The sequence below is a fragment of the Talpa europaea genome, assembly GCF_964194135.1.
Source record: "Talpa europaea genome assembly, chromosome: 13".
NCBI lineage: Eukaryota > Metazoa > Chordata > Mammalia > Eulipotyphla > Talpidae > Talpa > Talpa europaea.
The window spans coordinates 50,858,165-50,884,835 of record NC_140080.1 but is presented as its reverse complement, the minus strand read 5'-3'; the positions used below and the strand labels follow the sequence as shown (position 1 = coordinate 50,884,835).

At 45.7% G+C, this 26,671-nt stretch overlaps 1 protein-coding gene across 1 annotated transcript in view; it reads left to right on the top strand.

Annotated features, from left to right (window-relative positions):
- Positions 1 to 2,036: 2,036 nt before the first annotated feature.
- RAB31 (RAB31, member RAS oncogene family) overlaps positions 2,037 to 26,671 on the top strand; it is a gene marked incomplete at both ends in the record, with an annotated part of 144,604 nt that continues 119,969 nt past the window's right edge. Inside the window, one exon of the mRNA XM_084251920.1 lies at positions 2,037 to 2,075. Within this exon, the coding sequence (XP_084108046.1) occupies positions 2,037 to 2,075 (39 nt within the window). The remainder of the gene's footprint in view (positions 2,076 to 26,671) is intronic.

The window sequence follows — 26,671 nt, the reverse complement described above, 5'->3', positions numbered from 1 at the left end:
AAGTCAGGAAGAGAGGATGGAGTGTTTGGAATAGGGGATGCATTTTAAAAATGCATATATTTTTATATGCTAGTGAATTATTTAATACTAGTGCATTATTCAGGTAAGACTGACTTTTCTGTCTTTTTTAATTGTATTTTTTTAAATTGAGGTAATGTTGGTATAAAGTACCATGTATGATATTCAGAGACATAGGGTCACATTCATCAGATTTTTTTTAAATCTTTTTTTTAAGATTTATTTATTTTTATACAAGAGCTGGGGTATAGGGCAGAGGCGCGGGAGGGTGAGAGGATTTACCAGAGACAGAGCAGGGAGCAGAACAGGCAGACTGACGAAATACACTGCTGGGGGAAGCAGTGGCGAGACAGGAGAGGTCTGCTGTGCCATGTGGGAATCTCCCTGGTGGGCCTGGAATTGAACCCATGCTTCAGAGGCTACGGACAGCTTCACAGTGCTGCGTTCAACCCGCTGTGCCACTGGGGAGGCTCCAGATTTTTTTTTAAAGATTTATTTATTTATGTACACAAGAACTGGGGAATAAGCCAGAGGGGTGTGTGTGTGTGTGTGTGTGTGTGTGTGTGTGTGTGTGAGAGAGAGAGAGAGAGAGAGAGAGAGAGAGAGGATTCACCAGAAAGAGTGGGGAGCAGTACAGGCAGAGGTACTAAAATATACTGAGGGGAGCAGCAGGGGAGGCAGGAGAGGTCTGCTGCGTCATGTGGGTTGCTCCCTGGCCAGTCAGCCAGGAATTGAACTTGTGCTACAGTGGCTGAATTGAACTTGTGCTACAGTGCAGTGGCTGGCGATAGCTTGATAATGCTATCTTTAACCCCTGTGCCACCAGGGAGGCCACCTTCTTCAGATGTTTATCACCACAGCACACCTATCACCAAGGCCCCACAGTTCTCCAACCTAGTCTATTGGGCTCCTTCCACACCTTGCTCCTCACTCCTAACCTCCTTTTCTGCTAGCTTCAATTCTGTAGTCTGATTTCTAGGGTTTGTTTTGGTTTTGGTTTCCAGAGATGAGTGAAATAATCCGTATTTCAAAGGCTGACATTTCTATGCCAGCAACAAATAAAGTCTCAGAGCATAGGAGGTACACCGGGTCATGCATTAGAAAAGAAAAGAGGGCAGCTGCCCCCTTGTCTGTCTCAAGCCAGAGGCTGTTTTATATTTCTTGGTTGAGAAGGATGCAGAAGGCCTGAGGGGCCTCCATTTTCCTTTCCAGCAGTTCTAAGGGGCTGTTGTCTGTCCAGGGAAGTTGCAGGATTTCTATACTTAGCAGGGCAGCTTCCTCTCTAGACATGGACATGCCTGTTTTGGAGGGACAAATGTTTCTAGAACCACTGTTAACTACGTATAGAAAAATGAACTCAGGATTGAGCGTGAAGAACTCCTCAGGGGTAAATTGAAGCCCTGGTATTAGAACTGCAGATGAACTGCAGGCTGCAAAAGCAACACTTGTGTGGCTTGATTTCTGCCCAGAACACAAATGTCATTGAGTGATGGGGCTGCACACAGACTTTAAAGTGCTTCCCGGGGACATGGCCTCTGCTGATGGCACCCACTTTTCAGGTGAGGAATGGACTCTTCAGTGACTCGGCCGGTCACTTCCCACCGCGGGTCCCTTCCATCTTCCACCCCAGGGGTAAGATCTGCGAGGCGGGGCTGGTAGGTGCAGATGCTGGAGGAGGCTGGGTAGAGCCCGATCCAGCTGTTGCTGCTGGTCAGAGCCAGGAGGCGATCGGTCCCGGACGCCACAGACCCCAGGGGTGGCCCCGGGGGCGGCTGCCGCCGTCCAGGGGCGTTCCTGGGAGGTGGGGGCCTCGGAGGTTAGCCCCGAAGCCCCGGGAGGAGGCGGCTGGCGGCCACGTGACCCACCGTGGGGCCGGCGGCCCAGAAATAGCAGCGGCTGCGGTCCCGCCCGCGGGCCGCCCGAGGGAAAGGCGGAGACTGCAGGACGCTCGGCGCGGCCCGGGTCTCGGCCCCGGCCCCGGAGGATGCTGAGCCCCTGCTCGAAGCGGCCCCGCGCTCATGATGGCGATACGAGAGCTCAAAGTGTGTCTTCTTGGGGTGAGTCTTACGCCGCCATCCACTGGGGACACCCTGAGTCCGCGCGCTCCCGGTCGGTGCGCCTCCCACGTCCCGCGCCCCCAGGTCCCTGGGGCCCCCCCTCTCCCCTGCACCACCCTTGTCGTTGCGCCCCACAGCCCCAGGGGCACGGCCCCCCGCCTCCGCGCTCCCCGGGGGGGGGGGTCCAGGTCCGAGCTTGCCCGGGCGCTCTCTGGGCTCGAGCCAGCCCCGTCGGGCCGGCGTCCCGGGATCCGCTCAGCCTCGCGGGACTGGGGGCTGGGCCGGGCCGGGCCGGGGCGCCCCGGGACCCCGGCGCCGGGGCGGGGAGCGCGGCCGCGGGTCGCTGGCACGGCCGCCGCTCGGACCTCGGAGGGCTTTCTCCTTCGCCTTTGATAATTTCCTTCCGGCGGAAAGTTTGAGTTACTTTGCCAAGACTTGGAGTTCTCTCCCGCCTCTCGGGGGCAATTTAGTTTTTGAAAAAGAGAAGCTCAAACGGGGGTGAGGAAGCGCGAGGGGAGGCGAGGGAAGCGCTTGGAGTCGCGCGCTGGAAACCTTCGTGCCCTGGAGCAAGCGGGGTAAGAACTGCGCCCTGCACCAGCTTCGCCTCCCAGAGTGGGGTCTTTCTGAGCCTGAAGAGAGGTTAAAGTCAGAAACAAAGCGTTTCCTTTTGGGTGTCCATAGCCAGTCCCAGAATCCCTTCTCTTAAAATAGCTGTTTTCAAGCCGGGTTTTCTTCGGCCTTTGGCGCTGATGCCCCGTGGACCGCCATTGGCAAATCTGGTTTTCCAAAAAAAACCGTTTCCTAAAAAAAGAACTGCCGAAAGGTAAACCCATGCTTGTGTGTCACAAGGAAATGCTGCCTGTCAAGATGGACGTACAAGAAGCGCATGAGGAGAAAATGATTATAGTTCTATTGAGTTGTAGCACATGAGGGGGTGTTGGGGCTCCATCTGGGCACTTGTGGCACCCTGGCAGACGCAGCTCCGCCAGCCTCCCATCCTGTCCTCTGCTGGAGCTCTCATTACACTTGATTGTCCGCTGTGCCCTGAATTCCAGAACCTGGCAAAACCCTCCTTCCCTGTAACCCCAGGCACTTGGGTTTCTTGCTGGGATCCCCATGGGATGTTGTCTGGCCTTCCCCCTTGACCTTTATATGTGCTGCAGGGCTGGGTCACTGTCTGCCAGGCTCACTAACACAGTCCAGACATCAGTTCCAGGAATCCTGAGTTTTCCTTGTGAGGAGTCATTTCTGACGCTCAGGAGGAGTGCTGCGTCCAGGCGCCAACAGGCTTCTTCCAAGTGTTGTTGGGTCAGGATTCACCTTATTTCATTTTTTTTTGAGGATTTATTTATTTATGCATACAAGAACAGGGGCACAGGCCAGAGGTGTGGGCGGTGAGAGGATTCACCAGAGACAGAGCAGGGAACAGAAGAGGCAGATGTACTGAAATACACTGCTGAGGGGAGCAGGGGCAAGTCAAGAGAGGTCTGCTGTGCCATGTGGGTGGCTCCCTGGCCAACCAGGGGATCGAACCCATGCTGCAGAGGCTGCGGACAGCTTCATAGGTTGTGTCTTAACCCCTTGCGCCATCAGGGAGGCCCAGCCTTTATTTAATTTTTTAACGCTTTCTTCCTTGCCATCAACCTCGGTGGAACAGGAATCCTTATTTTCAATTTCAATATTTAGGCATGGTGGTCAGGTGGAAAGAGCCCTGCATCAGCAAGTAGCAACTGTGTTCTGATTGTTTCCCACTTGCTGGTGAATTCAGATAAGTACCTCAGGCGTCTCCTAAAATGGACATGATAACATCTTCCCTTTGAAGGTGGACTATGCTAGATGATATCCCTAGATACACTTTACCATTTCCTGCTAACCTGTGATTCCAATCCAGGGTGACAGTAAGCCTGCAAGATGAGAACGTTGAAGGAAATCCTTTACTTCTTTATCTCTTATCTCTAAGAATGAAAGACACTTTTCAGTGGCTGGAGACAATACCTCCCCCTTGCTTGATAGTTGTTTGCAGTGACTGTGTTAGTAGGAGTTTGAATTTGGGAAGAAATAAGGGTTCCTAACAAAGAAGGTATTTCTGGGCAGACAGAGGCTTTGAAGGATAAGTCTTGTCACATGACAATGTTGGGGTGCAGTTTTAATCTTACTAAAGACAGAGGTTATCTTAGTTAAAGGGCCAGTGGCCTGATTATCTCCATGAGTAATACTAAAGCTATACTTCTGTGTTAAGTGCCTGATTCTGTCTCGGCAAGATGTGTATGACAGACTACATTTCCAGCTGCTCAGGGAAGGATGACATTTGGGTGAGGTCAAAGCCATTTTGATTGCCTTGGGTTGAACTCTCTGGATTTGAGAGGGAACTCTATGGAATAGTGACTGGAAGAGGGAGTCAAAAAAATCTGAAAGAGCTCTTGAAAATTTAACAGGAGTGCCAAGCTCCTTTGTTCTTTGTGTTGGGAGGTCTGTGTTTTCTGGATGAATTCTTGCGTGTGGCTAGCACTCAGTTTCCTGTTTTTAGTCTCTGCCACACCTTCCTGAAGTCTCAATATGACCAGACCACATACTGGGATTTCTGTTGGTATCTCTTTAGAAGGTGACAGTGATCTCTGACCTCATCACTGAAGTCCTGCTGTCTCTCTGGAGAGGAGAGGAGCTAATTTCTCTGAGCCTAGTCTGTTGTCCTGATTGCTGAGGTTGCATGGGCAATCTGATTTCCATTTAAGGCACAAGGTTGTTTTAGGCATGAGCAGTGTATACTTTTATCCCAGGTCTCTATTGGAGACTCTTAATTATACTCTCCCGCTCCTCTGTTGATCAGAGGATGCTCCTGACAGCAGGGTCATTTGCAATAGGTGGAAATAAGAGTGGACCAGATGACCTGTCTTCACCATGTACCTGTCCTTTCAGAATCTGATCTTAGGCATGCCTGATCTTACTTTTTTTGAGTGAATATGCAGATGGATTGTTAGTGATAGTCTGTGGAACATTCTCTGAATATTTTGTGCTTTTGGAAAAACCAAGGACCCACAAACATTGGATTTATGTATTATCTATTATGTCTCCTATTATGTAGAGTACCTAGTAATTCTTAGCCCCCATTGTTTTCATGGGTGAACTTAATTATGTTTATCATATGTGTCAGTAGCCCAGCCATTTTTGCATAAACCAGACCATCTGTGGAAGCTAGCCATGCAGGAGGGTGTGTTTGATGGGAACATTCTGGGTAAGGTCCTCAGTGGACCCCCAGGGCCCCAAGTTCCATTCTTGCCACTAAAGTGCTGATTGTCTCACTTTGTAATCTCAACTAGTATTATGAAACAAGTAGCTTGAAAACAACACACTCAAAAACAGCAAAGTATGTTAAGAAAAAAAAAAAAACCTAACAAAAACAATATTGAGGCAGCAGCTGTTCCAACCCCAAAGGTGGAAAGCTTCCCAGTATGCATTTTTAACACACATTACCATGTGGCAAAAAACAAGAGGAGAGAGGAGTGGGGGGAAGAGAGGATCTTCCTTTTATTTTATTATTTCTTCTGGGCATGCTCATGCATATACTTAAAATCTGCTTCTGGATGGGATTCCAAAGAGATTTATATTTGGACTATGGTTGCCTTGACAGTAGTTTAGAAATTTCTGCCACTTCCTCAATAGCTGAGTGGCATGATTAAAAGACAGCTGAGGGTGTCCTTGCTTCTGGGAAGAAATTGGTTGAAGCATCTCCTTTTGGCCTTGGTTAGAATCTGGGTGGTGGCTCATCTCAGCAGTTGAGTCCTTGGGGTTTAGTGTGACGTCTGGGCTGTGGGGACGTCAGATATGTATGTGGTCTTCACGTGATGGGCTCTGTGGAAGAGCAGGAACTTGAGAGCAAACAGTTCACAGTAAGGCAGATAGGTCAGAGTGCAAGCTCTCTCCTTTGAGTGGTAGTGAGCTCCCTGTTACTGACAGAATTCAACAAGTTTATGTGAATTGGCAAGGTCATTGTGGAAGCAACATTTGCATAGACTGGGAGGAGTGGGCTAGGCAACTGTCAAATCTGAGATTCTTTTAGCATATTCACATTTTTCCTTTCCCAGAATCTAGCATTGCTGTTGAGTGGACAGTATGGAGAGAGACTAGCAACATACTTTACTTCTTAGCACACCTGATTCCTCTATTTTATTGAACCCCTTGAACAAAGTGTGGTTCAACATTGGTGACCCTGGATAGTGAATAAGCGACATAGTGGGGAATCTGCTCAGCAGGGCCTGCATGTGGGAACGGTGCCCAGTCTGGGCTGATGGAATCCACCAAGTTGTCCTCTTCTGTCGGGCTTGGCATCACTGCATCTCTTCCTTGGTTTTCAAGAGCTCAGTGTGTCTCTGGGGTGTATCAGAATCAGTTGTGAAACATTCATAAACTTCTCGTGGCCCCTCCTCGGCCCTCCGTCTGTGGCTCTCAGTTACGTGGCTCTTTCCCTTTTCCAGGGTCCAGTGATATTGTTTTACTGAGTGTGCTCTGTCCCGTAGGTCTGCTCCCAGGATGTAGCCAGTAGGAAATAGAAAAGTACATTTTAAAGTGCTAGGACATGAAAAGATTTTGAGTTCATGAGTTAGATAAGGTCTTCAAATTTAATTGTCAACAGTTTATATCAAATTTCCTGCTTGCATATCTATGCAAATATGATACTTTCAATTGTCTTTGTTTCTACAATGTATAATATGTGTTGGAAAGTGGAGTAGGCATTCACTTATTCAGCCATTTATTAGCATCATGTACTCCTTCATGCCAGGAGCTGTGGGTGTCTGCAGGTAGATGGGATGGTGGCGATTCATGTCATCAAAGAGCACCCTGCCTTCCCAGGGACATGGACACCCCAGCAAGGAACTAAAACATATCGCTTTATGTTCCTGCAACAGCACCTAGCATAGACCATGCACAGCAGAATTATAGCGTGGGATGAGGATATTCACTGTTGTCCACCTTGTTATACTTGAGGACAGATGAGGGATAGAAAACTTTTGCTGTTTGAGTGCCTGGTGTGGATAAGGTCCAGTGCTACTACTGCTGAAATGGAAAGTCAGAAGGGAGCATCCTGGTCCCTGCTTGTGATGGAGAGTCTCCCGCTTGGGCAGGAAACATAGGCAGGTGCACAGGATCGAGCATTCTTACTGACCTAGGTGATGGGGTGTTGGAGGTGTCACATGGAGACGCAGTGTGGTGGGATTAAATCCAGTGGGGGCTGGGAAGGAAGGCAGCTTGAGGAGGTTTCTTGGAAGGATCTGAGCAATGCCCCAAAAGATAAGTAGGAAAAGTGGGCATGGAGCACAGACACTGGGGAGAGCTGGTGAATTGTGGATCTCAGGTGTTTTCTGGTGGGTGGGGGAAGGCAGGAGCCCAGACTGACGGCTGTCTGGTTGACTCTACCACCTCTCCAGCATGCCATCTGTTATTTTTAATTTCTTTGTCCCTGTTATAGTTTGAAAAAATTTCCAAGTACAAAACCATTGACAGAATAGTTCAATGGCTGTCTCTGGACACTTCACCTAGATTCAGTAGAGATAACATTTTGTTACTCTTTCTTCCTGTCTCTGCTATAGATAAATACTACTAACTTTTCTCCCTGAACCACCTGAAAGTAAGATATAGACATCATCATACTTCGTTTCTTCATATTTAGTGTACACCTTTTAGAAAAATATCATTCACCTACACATTACTACCATTATCTCACTCCCCTAGTTGAACACAGATGAAATAATAGTACTGAAGGTAACCAGATTGCCAGTAGTGTGCAGGATGTCCTTTACAGTTTTGTTTTTTTTTAAGATTTATTTATTTATACAAGACCTGGGGTATAGGCCAGACGTGTGGGAGGGTGAAAGGATTCACCAGAGACAGAGCTGGGAACAGAATTAGGCAGACTGACTGAAATACACTGCTGAGGGGAGCAGCGGGCGAGACAGGAGAGGTCTGCTGTGCCGTGTAGGTTGCTCCCTGGCTGGGTGGGGATCGAACGTGTGCTGCAGAGGCTGTGGACAGCTCGCAGTGCGGTGCTTAACGCTTGTGACACCAGGGAGGCCCCTCCTTTACAGTTTTGTTTTTTTTTTTTAAATCCAGGATCCAGTTAGAGAGCGTGTGTTATGTCTGCTTTTCATATCCCTCTAGTTGTGTCTTATCTCAGACAACCCCCTTCCTTTTTGTCCTCTATGGTTTTGGCAATTTTGAAGAATCCAGGCACTTTGTCTTATAGAAAACCACAAGATCTCCGTTTATCTGATTGCATTCTCATTGCTTCTTCTGGAGTAAGTGTTTGGGTGAGGATACAACACAGGTGATGTTAAGTTGTCTTTCTATATGATTATATATAATATTAACATAGTCTCTCTCACCCCTATGCCACTTGTGCCAAAAAAAAAAAAAAAATTTGAACTTCTGCAGGTTACAGTTGTGTGTCTGAAACAAATCAAAGCAAATCAAAGATCGTATTTTTTAAAGATTTATTTATTTATTTTTACATAAAAGAACTGGAGTACAGGCCATAGGTGTGGGATGGGGGCCAGTGAAAGGATTCACCAGAGACACAGTGGGGAGCAGAACAGGCAGATCTACTAAAATACACAGCTAAGGGGAGCAGCAGTCCAGACAGGAGAGGTCTGCTGTGCCATGTGGGTTAGCTATGATAGTGCTGAGACATTACCCTTAGAGCACCAGAGAGGCCCCCAAATCAAAGATGTTTGCTCTTTGGTCTTAGTTTAGCAGATGAAAGGTGGGATGAGAGGTAGCGGAATAATTCATACAGCCTGTTAGGAGGTGGTTAGCAGGTGGTAAGTGGAGAGGAGGGCAGGAGCAGAGCCTGGAGAAGAGTGAGGAGCACTGGCAGAGAGGTGGGGGCAGGTGGGATGGCAGCGGTTGTAGGTTATCAGAATGTCAGAGTCCTGCAGGGCGTCCCCTTCCATTTGCTCAGGTGACTGGCTCTGCAGCTTCAGTCCCGCAGAGCAACTGGGGGAGCATGTGTCTTGAGAGCCTTGTTGCTTGCCTTTGTCAACAGAAATAAGGAACAGAAGAGTGGGTTTCAACATCAGTGTCACTAAGCCAGTTTCTCCCTCTGGAATCTCCTGTTTCAGTGAGTCCTTGCTCCTGATTTCTCGGACCTGCTGTGACTTCTCATGAGGTCCTGAAGGTGGCCTCTGTTTGTTCAGGGCTTAACTCAGTGCTCATGGGTATCTGGAAGACTTGGATTATCAGAAAATTGAATGGACTTTGGAGTTGAGCAAGCCGGACTTAGGGGAAATCATTTCCCTTGTTTTCTCTTCTTTGAGCGGGATATCAGAGAGCTGAATCCTTTTATACTAAGAGTATTTTTTTTTTTTGCAGAAAAGATAGCTGAATTTTTCAGTATTCCTTTCTGCTCTCATGGAATGACTGTTCTTACTAGGACCTGCAAATAAAATGTGTTGGCTGAAAAAGTATATCAAAGACTCCCTTGTGAGGGAAGGTGAGCAGGAGAAAGAAGGGAAGGAATGATGGAGAGTAGGTGTGGGAGAGAGAGAGGAGGCAGGAGAGGGGATGAGAGAGAGATGGAGGTGTTAGTGGGCAGACTGAGGGGTGTCCCATGACCCCCAAATTTGCATGCACTAAATGGATTCTGCCATCCCTCCCCCTCACCCCCCATAAAGACAAAGCAAACTCTTAGAGTGAGGAAACTTGAAAACTTGAATAGATTAGTGTGCTCCATGTGTCCCCTCTCTGTCTCTTCAAGTCTTTCATAGCTTTACCTGGCTGCTCGGCTCCACCCCTCACTGGGTGGGAGAGGGAACTGGAACCTCCCCTTTTCATGGAGAATCCTATTGGGGGGTGGGGGGGAAGAAGAAGGAGAAGGTGAGAGGGAAGGGAAGAGGGGAGTGGGGAGAGAGTTGTATTTATACATGTTTGCACAGGTTATCACATAACATTTGTGGTATCCCCTCTGCGGCAAGGGGAAAGAATGAAGTGTTTCAATTTTTTTTTCTGGTTAAATTACAGTGGTCCCCCTTATCCTTTCAGGGGTGGATGTCTGAAACCAAGATGGTACCAAATCCTATGTAGATATGTATGTTTTTCCTATACATAGCTATGATGAAGTTTTATTTATAAGTTAGGCACAGTAAGAGATGAACAATAATAAAAAAATAGAATAAATTATAACCACACTAATAAAAGTTATGTGACTGTGGTCTCTCAGAATATCTTATTGTAAGTAATATTTCAAAACCCAAGTGGACCTCGGTTAATTGAAACCACAGTAAGTGAAACTGTGGATCTTGGGGGACTGCTGTATTGGCCGGGACAAGTTTTTTTTTTTAAAAAAGATTTATTTATGGGCCTCCCCGGTGGCGCAGCGGTTGAGTGCTGGGTTGCGAAGCTGCCCGCGGCCTCTGCGGCGCCGGTTCGATCCCCGGCTGTTCCCCGGCCACCGGAGGAGGGTCCCACATGTCGCGCAGACCTCTCCTGCCGCCCTCTGCTCCCCTCAGCAGTGTACTTCGGTCCTTCTGCCTGCTCTGCTCCCTGCTCTGGCTCTGGTGAATTCTCTCACCCTCCCGCGCTTCTGACTGTACCCAGTGCATGTATAAACAAAACAAACGAACGAACAAACAAACAAACAAACAAATAAATAAAACATGCCTCTATAAAAAAAAAAAGTTAAAAAAAAAAGATTTATTTATTTATGCATCCGAGAACTGGGGTACAGGCCAGAGTGTGAGGGGTGAGAGGATTCACCAGAGACAGAGTGGGGAGCAGAACAGATGGATCTACTGAAATGCACTGCCGAGGGGAGTAGTGGGTGAGTCAGGAGAGATCTGCTGCTCCATGGCCATGTGGGTCACCTCCTTGGCCTGGGATCAAATTAATGCAGCAGTGGCTTTGCATAGCTTCGTAGTGCTGCGTCTTAACCCCTTGTGCCACCAGGGAGGCCCCTGGCCAGGACAAGTTTAATTAAAAAACAAACAAACTCATAAAATTGATAGTACATACTTCATAGACTTATCTTTTATTTTAGGAGCTAAAATATTTTCTAAACTTTTCCATAACAAACTTCCATTTTTCCTATTATTTCATTATAAAGTAATACATGTTCATGTTAATTAAAATTTGAATGTAATTAAGAAGTAGGGGAAATGATTTAGTAGTGAAATGACAAGTGTTGATTTTGGTTTGAGTTCACAAAGATGAGGGATACAGGACTATCCCTTTATCCTCATTTCTTTATAACGACACAGAACTTGCTGATGTCTTGTTTGTCCTTGAGTTAGTTGGAAATTTGCAGCTGTGAAGAAGTACTGCCCACATCCTTTGCCTCATGCCTCATCTGCTTGTAGCCATTCTTTTTCTGTCTTTTGTTTACATTCAGATGACTACTTTATATTTTATATCAACTTCAAGTTCATCCAGGTCCCTATTTCTTTTGTTAAATCTTTTTTTCTGCTCTGCGAGATAGTTTTCTTCCTTTATTTCATTTTATTTCCCCCAATTGTCATTGATGAATCAATAGTCTGTTTTCCTTTAAAAGAGACTTCAGGGCTTAGCTCTTAGAGAAGATTGTTTCTGACTCTGCTTTTCACTTGCTCCCCTTCCACCCCCACGCCCCCTTCAGCCCAGTTCTGAATGCACTGACCTTTCTCCCTGCTGCCAGGGTAGACCAAACCCTTTGGAGAGCACCTCCGAGCCTTGTTTCAATTTTAAAAATGAAAAAAAGGGGCCTGTATAAAATAAATGAAGATTTTAACTGAGGTGCTGTGAGGGCCGACGAAAAACACGTTCTAGAGTTGTGCTGCGTGGCTATGCTGTAGGTATATATAACAAATTTCCTGGAGAGGAGGGGACTTTGTCCTTGAGGGTCTTGGTCCAGTAATATGCTTTATCTGATAGGACACAATGGACAGGTTAAGTAACTCCACCAAATAACTCTTTGGGATATCACATGATGTGAAATTGCCAGGTTATGTGAAGCTTGATAGCTGGTGGTCGCCTGGTAGGGGTGAGCTGAGTTTGGAAGAGACCAGAGAGGGCACATGGGTGCCTGCATGCAAGAAGAATGTTTAATGCTAGGCTGAGTGCAGAGGGAAATGTTTGGGAGGGGCTGGGAGTGGCTCTGTTTACATTAAGTAAATACAAACAGGAAACAGTTCTGAAAAAACTCCAAAGTTAAAGTGGTTGTCTGCCTAGGGTGGGACTGATTTGTGCTAGTGATGACATTTTCTTTTATTCTTTGTCTTGATTTATATGCTTGAGTATGCATTACTTGTGTATTTAAATTTAAACCTACAAAATTTACTAAGAGGCCAAGATATTTGACAGGTAGAAAGTTTGGCTGTTACTGGAAATAATTGATAAACTGATAACTAGACTGGAAATAGATTTGGATCAGACTGTAAAAGAGCCTTGAAATGTGTAAGTTTAGACGGCAGGTGAAATACCAGGTCCATCAGTGGGAGGGTTTCACATATAGTATTGCCCTTTTCTTAGTGCCTGGGGTTACTGTTCCAACTCCCTGTTCCACGTGGGGGGCTGTTTCCTCTGTGTGGGGCAGGGTTGTGCCCTCTTCCACTGCAGGTAGTGTGGCTGCTCCCTCATTCTCTCACCCCATGTTTCTCAAAATGGGGTCTAGGAAAGTTATGGGTCTTCCCATCTGCTGTTTTCTTGTGTATGTTCATTTCAGTGCTGTTGGGTAAAAAATAAATGCAGTTACCTTCTAAACTTTTCAGGGGGCCATCTTAAACAAAACTCAGTCAGTGTCTCAGCTTTACTGCCTGTACAATGGGCTGGAAAGAAAAGAACGAGGTGGAAATAGTTTAGAAAAATGCACCGGGGCCAGGTGAAGACTGGATGATCCTGTTAACAGGAGCTGCATCCTGAGTGCCTATTTTGGGCCATGGGTTTGGACAAACAGGTACCAAAACTGAACCAAGGACCCTGACCTCAGGGTGTCGATCAACCAGCCATAATACCAAGCGTGTCAGATGGTGGTAAGTGCAAACCAGGAGGGGGCCTCCTCGTGCTGGTTGGGAGGATGTGGCTTTAAGGCCTTGCTGGGAAAATCTTTGCCTATAGACATAGAGAATGTATTTTTCACAAATATTGTGAGTGTGCTTTTACATTTATTTTAATTACTTATTTATTGTATACTATAAAATGGGTAAATGGTAAATTTTAAGTTGTGTGTATTTTACCAAAGGAAAGGGAGGGAGCTTGAGAGGCTGACTGCAGTGTATTCAGCAAATGTGAAATCAGCCCTCAGGGCTGGAGTATTGGCTAGTGAAGCAGTGTTAAGAGATGGCGTGGACCACAGGACTTGTGAAGGTGCTGGAACTTCAGTTCCAGCAGGTACCATTGATGGTGATATTTACCATGGCAGTGCCCACTGCCCCTTCCAAGCCCCTCTGCAGAGCCTCCAAAGAGACAATATTCATGAGCCATTGGGGCCCTTCTGGCAGAGGGGACCCAAGGCGGTGTGGGAAGGGCATGCCTGTGAGGTTGAGAACTGGCAGGCAGGCGCTGTGGCTGAAACAGAGTGGTCAGTGTAAAGAGTCACAGGAGGTTGGGGCCTGAAAGTTTGGGGTCCTGCGGGTCAGGCATTTCTCGCGGAGCAGCCTTTGAAAGTTTTTTGTGTGAGGGCAGTGACACAAGTTGACTTGCTTTTGTGAGGATGGTCCTAACAGCTGCTTGGAGTGTGGGCCAGGACTATGTACGGGAGGATGCAAGGAGGGAGGCCACAGTGACTTCCGCCAAAGTAGAGGTAGAAAGTAGGGTCCTATGTGGGTTATTTTGAAGGTAGAATTGAGCAACTTTGGGGACAGATTGTGTGTGGAGTGCAAGGGAATGAAACCATCACGTGGCACATGGGTAATAGAGCTTGCTGACCTCAGAATCCAACCACAGCCTTGGGCAACTTCAGTTCAGCAGAACAAAACCATCCATCATTTTATTTATTTTTTTAAAGATTTATTTATTTAATCACACAAGAGCTGGGGTGCAGGCCAGAGGTGCAGGGGGTGAGAGTATTCACCAGAGACAGAGTGGGGAGCACTACAGGCAGATTGACTGAAATACACTGCTGAGGGGAGCAGTGGATGAGTCAGGAGAGGTCTGCTGTGCCATGTGGGTTGCCTCCTTGGCCAGGGATCGCACTCAAGCTCCAGTGGCTGTGGACAGCTTCATAGCGTCTTAACCCCTTGTGCCACCAGGGAGGCCCCATCCATCATATTAGACTAATGTTCACTTGGATATTACTGGTTGTACAGTTTAATTTGTATTTAATTAGTGTACTTTATTCTGTAGTTCTGTAATAGCACAAGTGTTTTGTGAGTACTTATTATTTGCATATATTTACACAATAATTAATGTCTATGTTGGGGTCCATGGTGTTGCTGTTTCCCTTTAAACAAACATTCAGAATCTAAAAAAGGCTGAGAAATACTCCCCTGGTCAATGGGGTTAGTCCTGGGTTAGTGGAGGTTTTGGCTCTCTAATGAAGGCTGGCAGGACTCTGGGGAAGGAAAACAGCATTCCAGTTACCACAGTCCCTGGGCACCACCAGGTGGAATGTGGAGGTATGTTCTGAGGCATTTGAATATCGACCCAGGATGGTGTTTCCATAGGAGCTGGTTCTAACTCTATAATCTTACTTTTTCTGGTGTGACCCAACTAAAGGACAACCTTGAAAATCCTCCTATGGAATGATCTATAGATTCTGTTGAAACCTCACTAATGTATGTGGTAAAATAAGTAAATAATGCACTGGACTCTTTAATAAAAAGTACCCTTTAAAAGTACCTAAAGGCAGTATTTGTGTAAGCATATGAATCATGACTTCAGGTGTTTAAAGATCTTCCAAAACAACTTAAAAGGAGCTATTAAGAAATATGGTGTATCAATTTTTTTTGAAGATTCATTTATTTATTTATACAAGGACCGGGGTACAGAAACCAGATGTGTGGGAGGGTGAGAGGATTCACCAGAGACAGAGCAGGGCACAGAACAGGCAGACTGAGGAAATACACTGCTGAGGGGAGCAGTGGGTGCAACAGGAGAGGTCTGCCTCGCATGTGGGACCCTTACAGGCCAACTGGGATCGAACCGGCACTGCTGCGGACAGCTCCACAGCGCTGCGCTCAGCCACCTGCGCCACCAGGGGAGGCCCTCAATTTTTTTTTTTTTTTTTAAAAGATCTCTAGGGCCTCCCCAGTGGCGCAGCGGTTGAGTGCTGGGCTTCGAAGCTGCCAGCAGCCTCTGCAGCGCCGGTTTGATCCCCGGCCACCAGGCGAGGGTCCCACATGGCGCGCAGACCTCTCCTGCCGTGAGAGGCTCTGGTGAATTCTCTCGCCCTCCCGCGCTTCTGACTGTACCAGTGTTTGTATAAATAAATAAATACATAAATACATAAATCTTTAAAAACAAATCTCTATTTTAAAAAGAGTTGTTTTATTACTATACCTCTATTGCATAGATTTGTCCTAGTAAGATCTGTTAGTATGTAATATTGTATAATCAAAATATAACTGTATTTAAAATTTTTTAAAATTTATTTTTGTGTAGAAGAACTGGGGTCTATGCCAGCAGTGTGGGGGATGGGGTGAGAGGATTCACCAGAGACAGAATGGGGAGCAGAACAGGCAGATTTTCTGAAATATACTATGGGGAGCAGCTGGCGAGACAGGCGAGGTCTGCTGTGCCATGTGTGGGTTAGCTCCCTGGCCAGGTATTGAACTCCACCCTTAGTGGTGATAGCGCTGAGACTTAACCCCTAGGCCACCAGAGAGGACCCCCAAATATATAAATATTAAATTTTAAATTGATGTAATTTAGTGATTTGCATATGTTGCTGCTACTATCATGAAGTGCATTATTGCATTTTTACCTAATTTGCTAATCCTAATGATACTGGAATTGTCAGGCCTACTCTCCCAGCCAGGAACGGATCCCAGGCTGCAGGGGCAGTGCTGAGTCCCAGCCACTAGACCACCACGGGTTGGTGTCTCACAAAGCCACAGCAGGAACTTTGCAGACGCTCAGGCAAGCAAGCGAGAAGAGGCAGGTTTGCTTAGAGAAGGAAAAAGTTTATTGAGGAGAAAAAGAGCAGAAATAAAGTGGGACTCCCAGGCCAGGGAACCAGGCCTGGGAGGGGCAAGGAAGCCAAAGTGGAGTCGTGTCTCAGGGAATATATACCTTCTTTCCCTCATTATTCTAAAGCTCCACCAGTCTCTTTGTGATTGGTTAGTTCTCGGTTATCTCAATTAGCTACTGAGCGGGTGATCTTTACATTCCTTATCTAACAGGTTTGTCTTTCCCCATTTGTTGCACTTTCCCCCTTGTTTGATAGATTTGTCTTTATGGCCCAGTCTCCCAGATGAGTACCCCTGCATTTTAGGGAAGAGAAAGTGAAACATCAGCTATTGAAGAAAAACAGGCTGGCGCCCACTAGTGCTGACCTCTTCTCATCTCCCCCTTGCATAAATATCCCTGCACTCTGACAAAGGGGAGGACGGTGATCTACCAGACATGAGTCTGCTGCCCTCCTAATTTGTCCATAAATTAAACCACTCTTCGTTTCCCCAAACTGCTCCATCCTTTATCACCTGAAGGAAACCAAGGCCAGTGTTAACACATTCCTCTTGCTGCCCTTTTCTCTGAAGCCTTCCTTAATTCTCCCGAGGTCCCCACCTGCACTGTCCTTGAAGCTGCCTAATTCTCCCTAACTTGCCCTCGGATTCATTTCCCCCCTCTACAGTGGAGCACCTAACTGCTGTTAGGACAAAGGACGTCGATCTGATCAATGACTGCTTCCTGCTGAAAGTGGGCGACGTGGGGAGGAGGTCAGGGCTCCACAGCAGGGCGACGCTCTAAGGGACCTTGAAAGAAGGACAGTGAAGGCTTCGTAGTTTGATGGTCTTCAGGCGAGAGGTGACCTCGATGAAGGCATTGAGGATGTAGGGCCCAAGCAAGAGAAAAAATTTAGTTTAAGAGTGAGGAGGTTTAAGAGTAAGGAGGTCACAAACTCCTTTAACTTCAGCTATCAGCAGGTCTAGGGCTCTGGGGTTTTATATAACCACTGATACTAGGGATTTCAAGGAACATTGTTGGGCTAGTGTCCCAAACACCTGGAGGTGCTGTAGCCAAAATGACAGAATTAGTGAGAACTAGGGCTTTAGTACCATTTTTATCTTTTTGTACAGCAGCTAGGAGAGCCAATTGCGGCTGTGGAGGTTGCTAGATTGGAATTTAGTCACAATTTTTTTCCTAATAGAGGAAGTTAGGAAAACAAAACTAAAAATGTGTAAACAAGTAGCCTTATGGCGAGCAAGGTAGCAATGCTGTAAAGTGTTCTGGCTCAGGCTGGCCATCTGTACTAGTGAGGGGGACAACTGACCAGTAGGTCAGTCCAAAGAATTGGAGTAAAGCAGAGTAAGTGGCCCCTTATTTACCAAAAAGGTGATCTTTATGTCTGCCACTTTTAGGGTCACCCGAGGCTTATCCATATAAACAGTAAACAGGGGACTCTGATCACCTCTGGGCTTCTTCAGAGAAGGTCTTCTCCTGCACCGGGTTCTTCATAGTCAGAGACAGCTGAGGTCCTCCCATCCTGGCCCGTGGTTTGGGCTGGCCCCCTCCCTCTCTGGAGAGTGGGACAGTCCCTCTTTTCAGTGCCCTGTGCAATGGCACAGAAGGCATGGCCCTGGGAACAGCTTGTTGCAGCTGAAGTGTCCCGGTTGCTGGCAGTGGAAGCAAGCTGGCAGCCCATTAAGAGGTTGAGGTCCCGAATGCCCTAGGGTGCATGGGGCCTTGGATGAGTCTTAAGTGGCAGAGCACTGTGATGGCAACTGCCATCAACTGGGCCCTTTTCTTGCCTCTCTCCCTTTCTTTTAGTCTAGCTAGCCCCCTCCATATTACTGTAGACCTTGAAGGCCATGTCCAAAAGTGTTAAAAGGATTTTAGGCCCTTGATTTAGTCGCTGGAGCCTGAATCTGATGTCAGAGCAAGGCTGGCTAATGAAAGAGACCGCTAAATTGTCCTTTTCAGGGTCTAGATTACCCATCTTATTTTAAGGACTTTTAAAATATCAACTTTTAATATATTAAAAAAAAAAACCAAAACACAAACACATCTCACTTTACTTGTATTCAGAATTATCAGACCCTGGTTTCCAATCTCTGCATTGTAAGACACCATAATAGCTGTTACACTATCATCTCTTTAGACTACACAACTTGCACAGACACATCTTTCAATTTTTTTAGTTTAGATGACATTAAACTTTAGTTTCCTTACAATAAGGAGCAAAATATAAACCTGACAGTTCAGTAAATATTTAACAATTTTTTATTACTAAACTTAGCAAAACCTTAGTTTAGCTTTAGTTTTTTCTTTGAACTGGAATTTTAAGTCAACTGCAGAGTTGCCACTGTAACAATTTTATATACCAAGTTTTTTCTTAGGCAAGCACTAGATAGATTGACAAAAGCAAGAAAAAATTAGACACTTAATACCATGAACATTTTTCAGTAACTTGTCCATATATCTTTAGATGTTACCTTGAATTTTGTAATGAAATCTAGTCATTTACTGGGAGAATATATTGTTTTCTCCAAGGGGAAAAGACAAGTAGATCAGTCTTCCTGGAAGGAGACCTTATCAAGAGAAGTTTAGATAAAAGCCTAGAAGTAAGTTTATTTGTTAGCATAGGCCAGGTTAATTATTATTTCCTTTGTGTAGCATGAGTAAACACATTTAAACAAAGTAAAGTATTAATACCCAACTAAGGCATGTATGCTTTAAACCATTAAATTTTGAATTAGTTTTTCTTTTTACCACAATTTTAGATCACGATTTCAAAATTTAGGATATTCTATAGGTGCCATTTATAATTAATTCTCCAGAGGCAAAAAGCAAGAACAAAGAGATCTCTTGATTTTCATTTAAAATTTTTGGCCATGTGCACTAACTTTAAGAAACAGTTATTTTTACCAATATTTGCAAAGACACTGAGAAACTACAATTTAGTAAATTCCAGTTCCTTAGGAACAATTTTTTCAAGTTTGACACATCCATTTAGCCAAGTTTTTAATATTCTTTTTATATCAAGCAGGTTTTTAATAGTATAGAAGTTAGAATCCTTACATGGAACAAGTATCCCATTTTAACCTTACTTAAAACCTAGAGTCCAACCAAGACCACAACAATTTCAAAGTTAAGCAGTTTGTACTAACTTTCTTAGATCAGAAAAACATTTTGAGTTTGTATTTTTAAGAATTATCATTTGGCTTTACATTGTTTTACTTTTGTCTCACTGAGACCAAACACATTTTTAAGACCAAAGACAAATATTTTTTCATTTTCAGAACCATGTATGGGGAGGACTGGAGAAGAGGAAGAATAAGATCTTCCTTTACAGTTTGCCTGTTTTCAGACTCTCATCAGAAATTAATTAGTCTTAATAAGAAACTAAACTTTTACAGGTCCAATAAGCAGTTTAGAAGTGTTCACTCAACCAAAAAATAAAAAATCACCTTTTATGGCTCGTTAGTAAGTCCAAAGTCACTCAGCAGTTTTCACCTTAAACAATCTAGACTTTAAGATCAGAAAAACACAGAGAAATAGAATTTTTTCCCTAGAATGAACCAAAACAGTTTTTCAAGGTGGACAAAGGGAGAGTCCAATTCCCCCATAGCTGGAAGGCAGCAGAGACATACCAATGAACTCAACACTGGAGAAAAAGTCCAGGTAGCTGCTTGCTGAGACCAGAGGCAGTCTCCCACCAGCCAGTTGCAGTGGGCCCCTTACTTTTTAGTCCCCAGCATTTTACCTTTTGCCTTGACTGTGACAAAAGACAGTTAGCTGGAGAAGATGCCATTTATGGCCAAATTGGGCTAGTTTTTAAGAATGTAACTTACGGGCATGTCCCATGGAATTGAGATAGAGCATTTTATGGTCTCTGTAGCAATAAAAGAAAAGTACCTGCAATAACAGCACAGAGACAAAGCAGGGGCATCCCTGCAGTTAAGTCAGAGGCCCTACCATCCGACCAGGACCATATTCCATGCCCTCTCGACTGGCTCTCAACTCTAGAATGCAGGAGAGATGTCGAGACTTGGGTCTAAGTGACTTACTAAGAGAAGCAACAGGTGAGATAGGAGACCATTGCTCCTGAAAATTGGTCTCAACTTTAGGATGCAGGAGAGAGGCATGCCCCTTTGCAAGGCTGCCGAGGAAGCTCCCATCCACAACAAGAAGGCAGGTGCTCAACACCAACTTCTTTTTCCTGGAGGCGTCCCTCCATTTAACTTTGGAGGTCTAACTGTGAGTGATTAACAGTCTCCTCGCATAGAGTCCACTGGAGTTAATCACTCCTTTACCAGTGTGACCGATTCTAAACCTATCTGTCTCCCACCGAACAGAAAGGTGAGGGGTACCAGATTTTGTGGGACCCTACCGGCAACCCCTATCCAGTCTCTTTGCAAAGGACACCCCTTCCAAGCTTCTAGCGAGCTTATTCTCCTCATCTGATGAAAGAGACCCTGAACACACCTGATCAGTAGAGACTCAACACAAGCCACAGACCGAGTCCTGGGACCTGATTTTCAATGATGCCCATTTACCAGACAGCAAAACTGATTTTTTGTTAAGTCATAGCCCTTGAACTGGCAGTAACCCAGAGCCTGATATTTATTTGTCTTAAACTCCCTTTTAGAAAACTGCCGTGAGAAAAATTTATAATACCAAAGTATAATTAATTAGCTGGACCTAGGATTTGAGGCAAACCTGTACATACAGCCCTGTCTCCCAGGGGTGTCCCAAGATTTTTATAAGACCATTTTGTACCTTATGTCTTATAAGTTGCCTTGATAGAACCTGAAAGAAGTCTGTCCTATAGGGGAGGGACCAAGAAGGTGACAGTCTTTTTTTTTTTAGACTGTTAGGCCTCCATGACTCTCGCCTAGGTGCCGACCTAGCAGAACGCCTTGTCTGAGCCATCGGATCTCCTGGATGGCCAGGGTGCCAAGGGTCAACAGCTTGGCCGTTCTGAGCACCCTCGGAGTGCATGGATGATAGAGAAAAGCAAGGAATGAGTGACAAGAGAATCCTGACATTCCCAGTCAGCAAGTGGGGGATCAGGAAGCCTTGCCAACTGAGAAACCTTTCACCCGAGACTTTAAGAATGGCGGCCTCATGCTAGTCGCTTTTACGGGGCCAACGGGTGCCCATTAATTTTTTCAATCAAATAAAGGACAGCAAAAAAGTTTGTGAAATGTCTACTCCCTGTCTGAAGCCCCACAGGTAACAGAGAAATAAATCAGTTGCATTGCAAGAGAAGAAAGAATGGGGAGGAGAGAAAGCAAGGAAAGATAAGAGGAGCCATTTAAATAATCTTAACAGGGATCTGAGGCCAGGATGGGGTTCTGTGTCGGATCTGGTGTGGTGCTTAGTGAGGAATGACTTTCCCAACTGTCACATTGGGACCATTCATCCTCTACTGGGTCTCGAGAACTCCTCCTCTGCTGAAGGCAAGGGAGGATGGCCTGAGCTGCTGGGAGATCAGCCCCTTATGTGCAGCTCCTGGAGGCCTCTACATGATGTATGTGCTTAGAACTCTTTGGATACCGTAGTCCGTCATATGACGACACCAGACTTTTATTCTTTGACTGGCAGATGGCTAGTCCCCTTACCTGGTCTGGTCACCAGTTTATCCTTACAGGAGGTTTTAAGGCAGTCACTCTTTGGCATTTACCGACTGTCCTGTGCCCTTTTTATGGCCTCTTTGATGGCTCCGAGAAAAGGAAAATGTTTAGCAAGAGGAGCTTAGGACAAGATGAAGACAGAGAAAATTTGTGCCTCTCGGCTCACTTACCTTAAATCCTGTGAGATTCCGGATGAGCCCCCAAAGATGATACTGGAATTGTCAGGCCTAGTCTCCCAGCTAGGAATGGATCCCAGGCTACAGGGGCACTGCTGAGTCCCAGCCACTAGACCACCATGGGTTGGTGTCTCACGAAGCCGCAGCAGGAACTTCGCAGACGCTCAGGCAAGCAAGCGAGAAGAGGCAGGTTTGCTTAGAGAAAGAAAAAGTTTATTGAGGAGAAAAGGAACAGAAATAAAGTGGGACTCCCAGGCCAGGGAACCAGGCCAGGGAGGGGCAAGGAAGCCAAAGTGGAGTCATGTCTCAGGGAATATATACCTTCTTTCCCTCATTATTCTAAAGCCCCACCAGTCTCTTTGTGATTGGTTAGTTCTCGGTTGTCTCAATCTGCTACTGAGCAGGGGATCTTTACATTCCTTGTCTAACAGGTTTGTCTTTCCCCATTTGTTGCACCTTCCCCCTTATTTGATAGATTTACCTTTATGACCCAGTCTCCCAAATGAGCACTCTTGCATTTTAGGGAAGAGAAAGTCAAACATCAGCTATTGAAGAAAAACAGGCTGGCGCCCACTGGTCTCAGTACTGACCCCTTCTCATCTCCTCCTTCCATAAATGAGTCTGCTCCCCTAATTAAACCACTCTCTGTTTCCCAAACTCCTCCATCCTTTATCACCTGAAGGAAACCAAGGCCAGCGTTAACACATTCCTCTTGCTGCCCTTTTCTCTGAAGCCTTCCTTAATTCTCCCGAGGTCCCCACCTGCTCTGTCCTTGAGGCTGCCTAATTCTCCCTAACTTGCCTTCGGATTCACTAACTATTGTGTCACCACTAACCATCCTTATTCTTGCTTAGGCACAGTGTAGTTATAGACACCCTTTTGGATCTTCTTCATAGGTCCTTGACTAATTCCAAATTAAAAATTCCCATAAGTAAAAGAAAACAGTAATTGTAAACTCATGGACACCATCATAATTTGCAAATTGTAGTTTTCCTCACAGTAACATTGTTACAGGGCAACCTGACTGTGAGTCCTCACCTGCGGGCTTAAAAGGGACTTATTAATGCTAAACTATAGGCACACAGAAAAGGTTAATAAAAAGTTTATTTGCAAGAGAAGGGGAAATGAAGAAATGAATAACTCAGGGAGAAATAGAAGGAGATAAATTTGTGAATGCGTCCTACCAGTTCCGCTGACCTGGAATCTCAATGACCCGCGGTGAGCTGGGGCAAAGCCAAGTGTCGTGAGGCCAAGAGAGTGATCCCCCTGGCCACATGGCTGGTCTTATACCAAGCATCCCAAACATGGCTGCTTAACTCCGCCCTCAGGTCCCAACAATCCTCCCTTTGGTGATCATGGGATTTATAGTTCCCAGTGTCTTGATGGATTTGGTCTGGAGTGGGGTGGAGTCCACAAAACCTGTATGGAGTTTGCTCAGGACATCCTTTCCCCCTAACAGCATCAGTAATAGTTGAGAAGGATTGGTGCACAGTCCTAAACTGGAAGCCACGATATAATCTGTTCTTATCCGGTCTAGTGAACACTTCACCGTACAGAGTGACTTTGATTAAAAAGTATGTCCCCATGTAGATGAACTTGAAACCACCATAATCCTGACAGTTGACATGTACTGAGTGTAACTCATGTGCCAGACACTATGTTCAGTGTGCTTGCTGTCAATTGCTGGCAACAAGCCACCCTGAAATTAGTGGCTTGAAATTATTTATTTTTCTTTCTCTCAGTTTGGTGGGTTCATGGAGCTCAGATGGGCAGTTCTCATTTGGAGTGTCAGATGGTGGTGGGACTGGGACCCTCTGGGGGCTTTCTCACGCCCATTTAGTGCTGCGGTGGGAGGGCTGATAAATGGGGGTGCCAGCCAGACATATCTCCTCAAGTGGCCTCTGCACAAAGCGCATGGGTGTCCTCTAGCTTGGAGTCAGACATTACAGGACATTGGCTGTTTTCAGAGTATTCCAAGAACCTATGGTGAATCAGAAAGGCTGGTTTGTGACCCAGCCTCCTAGGTCCCAGAATGTCATTTCTGCCACAGAAATTGATCATACAAGTCTTTGGGGCCAGCCCAGAAGCAAAGGGGAAAGAATTAGATTCAACGGGAGGAAAAGCTAGAACTTTTGGACACATGTTACGGCACGCAAGGACTTGTAGGGGCAGGTTCCTCATCTTCTGAGGAGGAAAACTGAAGCTCAGGGCTACGTGAAGTAACATGCACAAGACTCACTGCTAATAACAGATGCTTCCGGGGTTGAAACTCCCTGTGTGACTCCCAAGCCTGACACCCTGCCTCCTGTGCTGTGTGTAGACTTCAGTTGCTATAGTCACAAACTGCTCACAGCAGGCCCAGAGTGGGGAAGGCCCCACTGGTTCAATAGAATGGAATTCTTAAAACAACAGGTCTGGCTTTCAATAGGTTAATAATTTGTGCAATTTGAACCAGGTTTGAATCTAGTTGACTGTTGAACAATAGGAGGTGGGAGAAGTTTAGGGGTGCCCACCCCACACAACTGAAAATCCCTGTGTTATTTATCATCAGTGTTCCTCTAACTTGGGTTCCTCATGTCCTGACTCAACCAAGTGTATATCCGCCGCTGACACAAGCGTGGTTGGTAAAATCCATGGAGGTCCAGCCTGCTGAGAAAACACCCATGTGTTAAAGTGCCACCCCCACTTTAAACCTGTGTTGTTAAGAGTCAGCTGTATTTCCACGCTAAGCCCCCCAGTGTCAGGGTCCTGGCTGGGACTCTGGGGAGGTAAGATGACTGTTGCTCCTGTCTGTGTATAATATGTGAAGAGGAAAGATACAACATGGGAAAAGAGGGGTCTGGAGGACATCGAGGAGGCCCCAACACACAAATGACAACTGACGTGTGACGACAAAGCAGCGCAAGTGTTTGCTTAGTACTTCACAGAGTGTGCTGTTCAGATGTGGTTTCATTTAGTCTTCAAACAGCCCTTTGTAGTGTTATGAATTCTGTCAGGGAAGCAGGCATCACTCAGAGAGGAGGAGGGAAGTTCTTTATTTACTTCAGCAGGCTTTACACTGGCCTGCCCAGCGGAGATCTCTCTCCAGTCTGACCCTGAGCAACTAGGTTACAGAGTATTTATTGACTAAAGCAAGGGGTACAGTCATCTGGGAATGCATGAATTAAGGTGCATGTGGCCTTGAGGGCGCTTATCAGTTGTTTCCTAAAGCTTTCAATCTACAGGCTATGTCCCAACTTCAGCTAATCAGCAGGTCAGCCTGACATTTTCCACTTCAGCAGCATTTTATCTCTGAGGTTTAGCAGTGTGTTTTGCTCAAGGTCACAAAGGTTCTGTGTGCCAGCCACCTTGGGCCTGGGCCTGGGGGCAGTTCCACATTTCCCTCTCCAGGGTCTGGAACTTGCTGTTTGACTTTAGTTCTTTTTCTTCATTACTGCCTCTTAGGATACCTGTGAAGCTATTTGATTGTATTCAGGAAATGTCAGTTTGTGAATCTGTGTGATCAGTTAGGAAGGTCACCTGATGTATTGCATGGGCCTATTAGATTTTAAAATCAGTAGATCCAGTAACTGGATGGGCCTCCTGCCAGAGCAGGAGAGAGGAGAGTGGATAAGCCTCAGGCAGTATGGATGCTTATTCTGGCATTCTCAGGATCATTCTCACTACCATGGCAAATTTTCAGTTTTTTCCTTTGTAAAATGCTCTTTTGTAAAAATTTATGTATGTAACCCCACTTAACAGAAAGCCCTTCTTGGCATTATCAGATTTGAAAAATTCTCTAACCTCTTCCCACACAAACCATTTTGCACCCTGATAACCTCAAGTTTAGGGGAGTTTCAATAGATTATTTCCACAATGTAGAAACTCTCCAACGTAATTCTCCTTAACCTGCTTTGCAGTGGTGTTATAGGACAGGGAGAGGGTCAGCCCAAACCCTGCAAACCTGCCTATTCTAAATGGGTTCTGCCATCCGCCGCATCAGCACAAAACATATAAGACTTTAATGGGAAGGAACTTTAATAAAACTAGGAAACAATACAGGTAAGGCAAAGAGTCTAGTTTCTAAATGAAGCACCCAAAGTTACCCGTCCCCTCGTGGGTAAAAGTCCATCCAAATGGGATTGGCCCAGAGCAAAGCCCCAAAGCCTGCCACAAGTCTAAAGCATCTTCCAGTGGGGACCCACAGCAAAGGGTCAGAAATAACCAGACAAGCCCGGAAGGAAAAGAGCAAAATCAACATCAAGATAAAAACTGCCATTGTCACCTCCCCATGGGTCTCACCCACATCTGTGTCACCCAGTCTACGACCAAAAGACAAGCGCAGTTTCTTCACGTGTCTCTAGGCTCCATGCGCCTCCTCCAGGTCTCCTGGCTCCATCCTGCTTCCTTCCTCAGTCTCTTCTGCAGCTTCTTCTCTCCCTGCTCAGCTCCACCCTCCCTTGGGTGGGGCAGGGAACCTCCCCCTTTCCTGGGGACCACCCTGTTACAGTGGGACCTGGCAAGGCATACGTGCTAAGTAATGGTTTTTGATTTATTGAATAATACGGTAGAACTTCATTATTTTCATTAATTTGACCAAACTTATAACATACTATTTAAAATTTGATATTGAAATATAATGTATGTACAAAAAAGTGCACACATCTTAAAAATATATAGAGTACAATAGATTTTTAGAAATTGTACAGACCCATGTAAACATCTAGATCAAGAAAAAGAATAT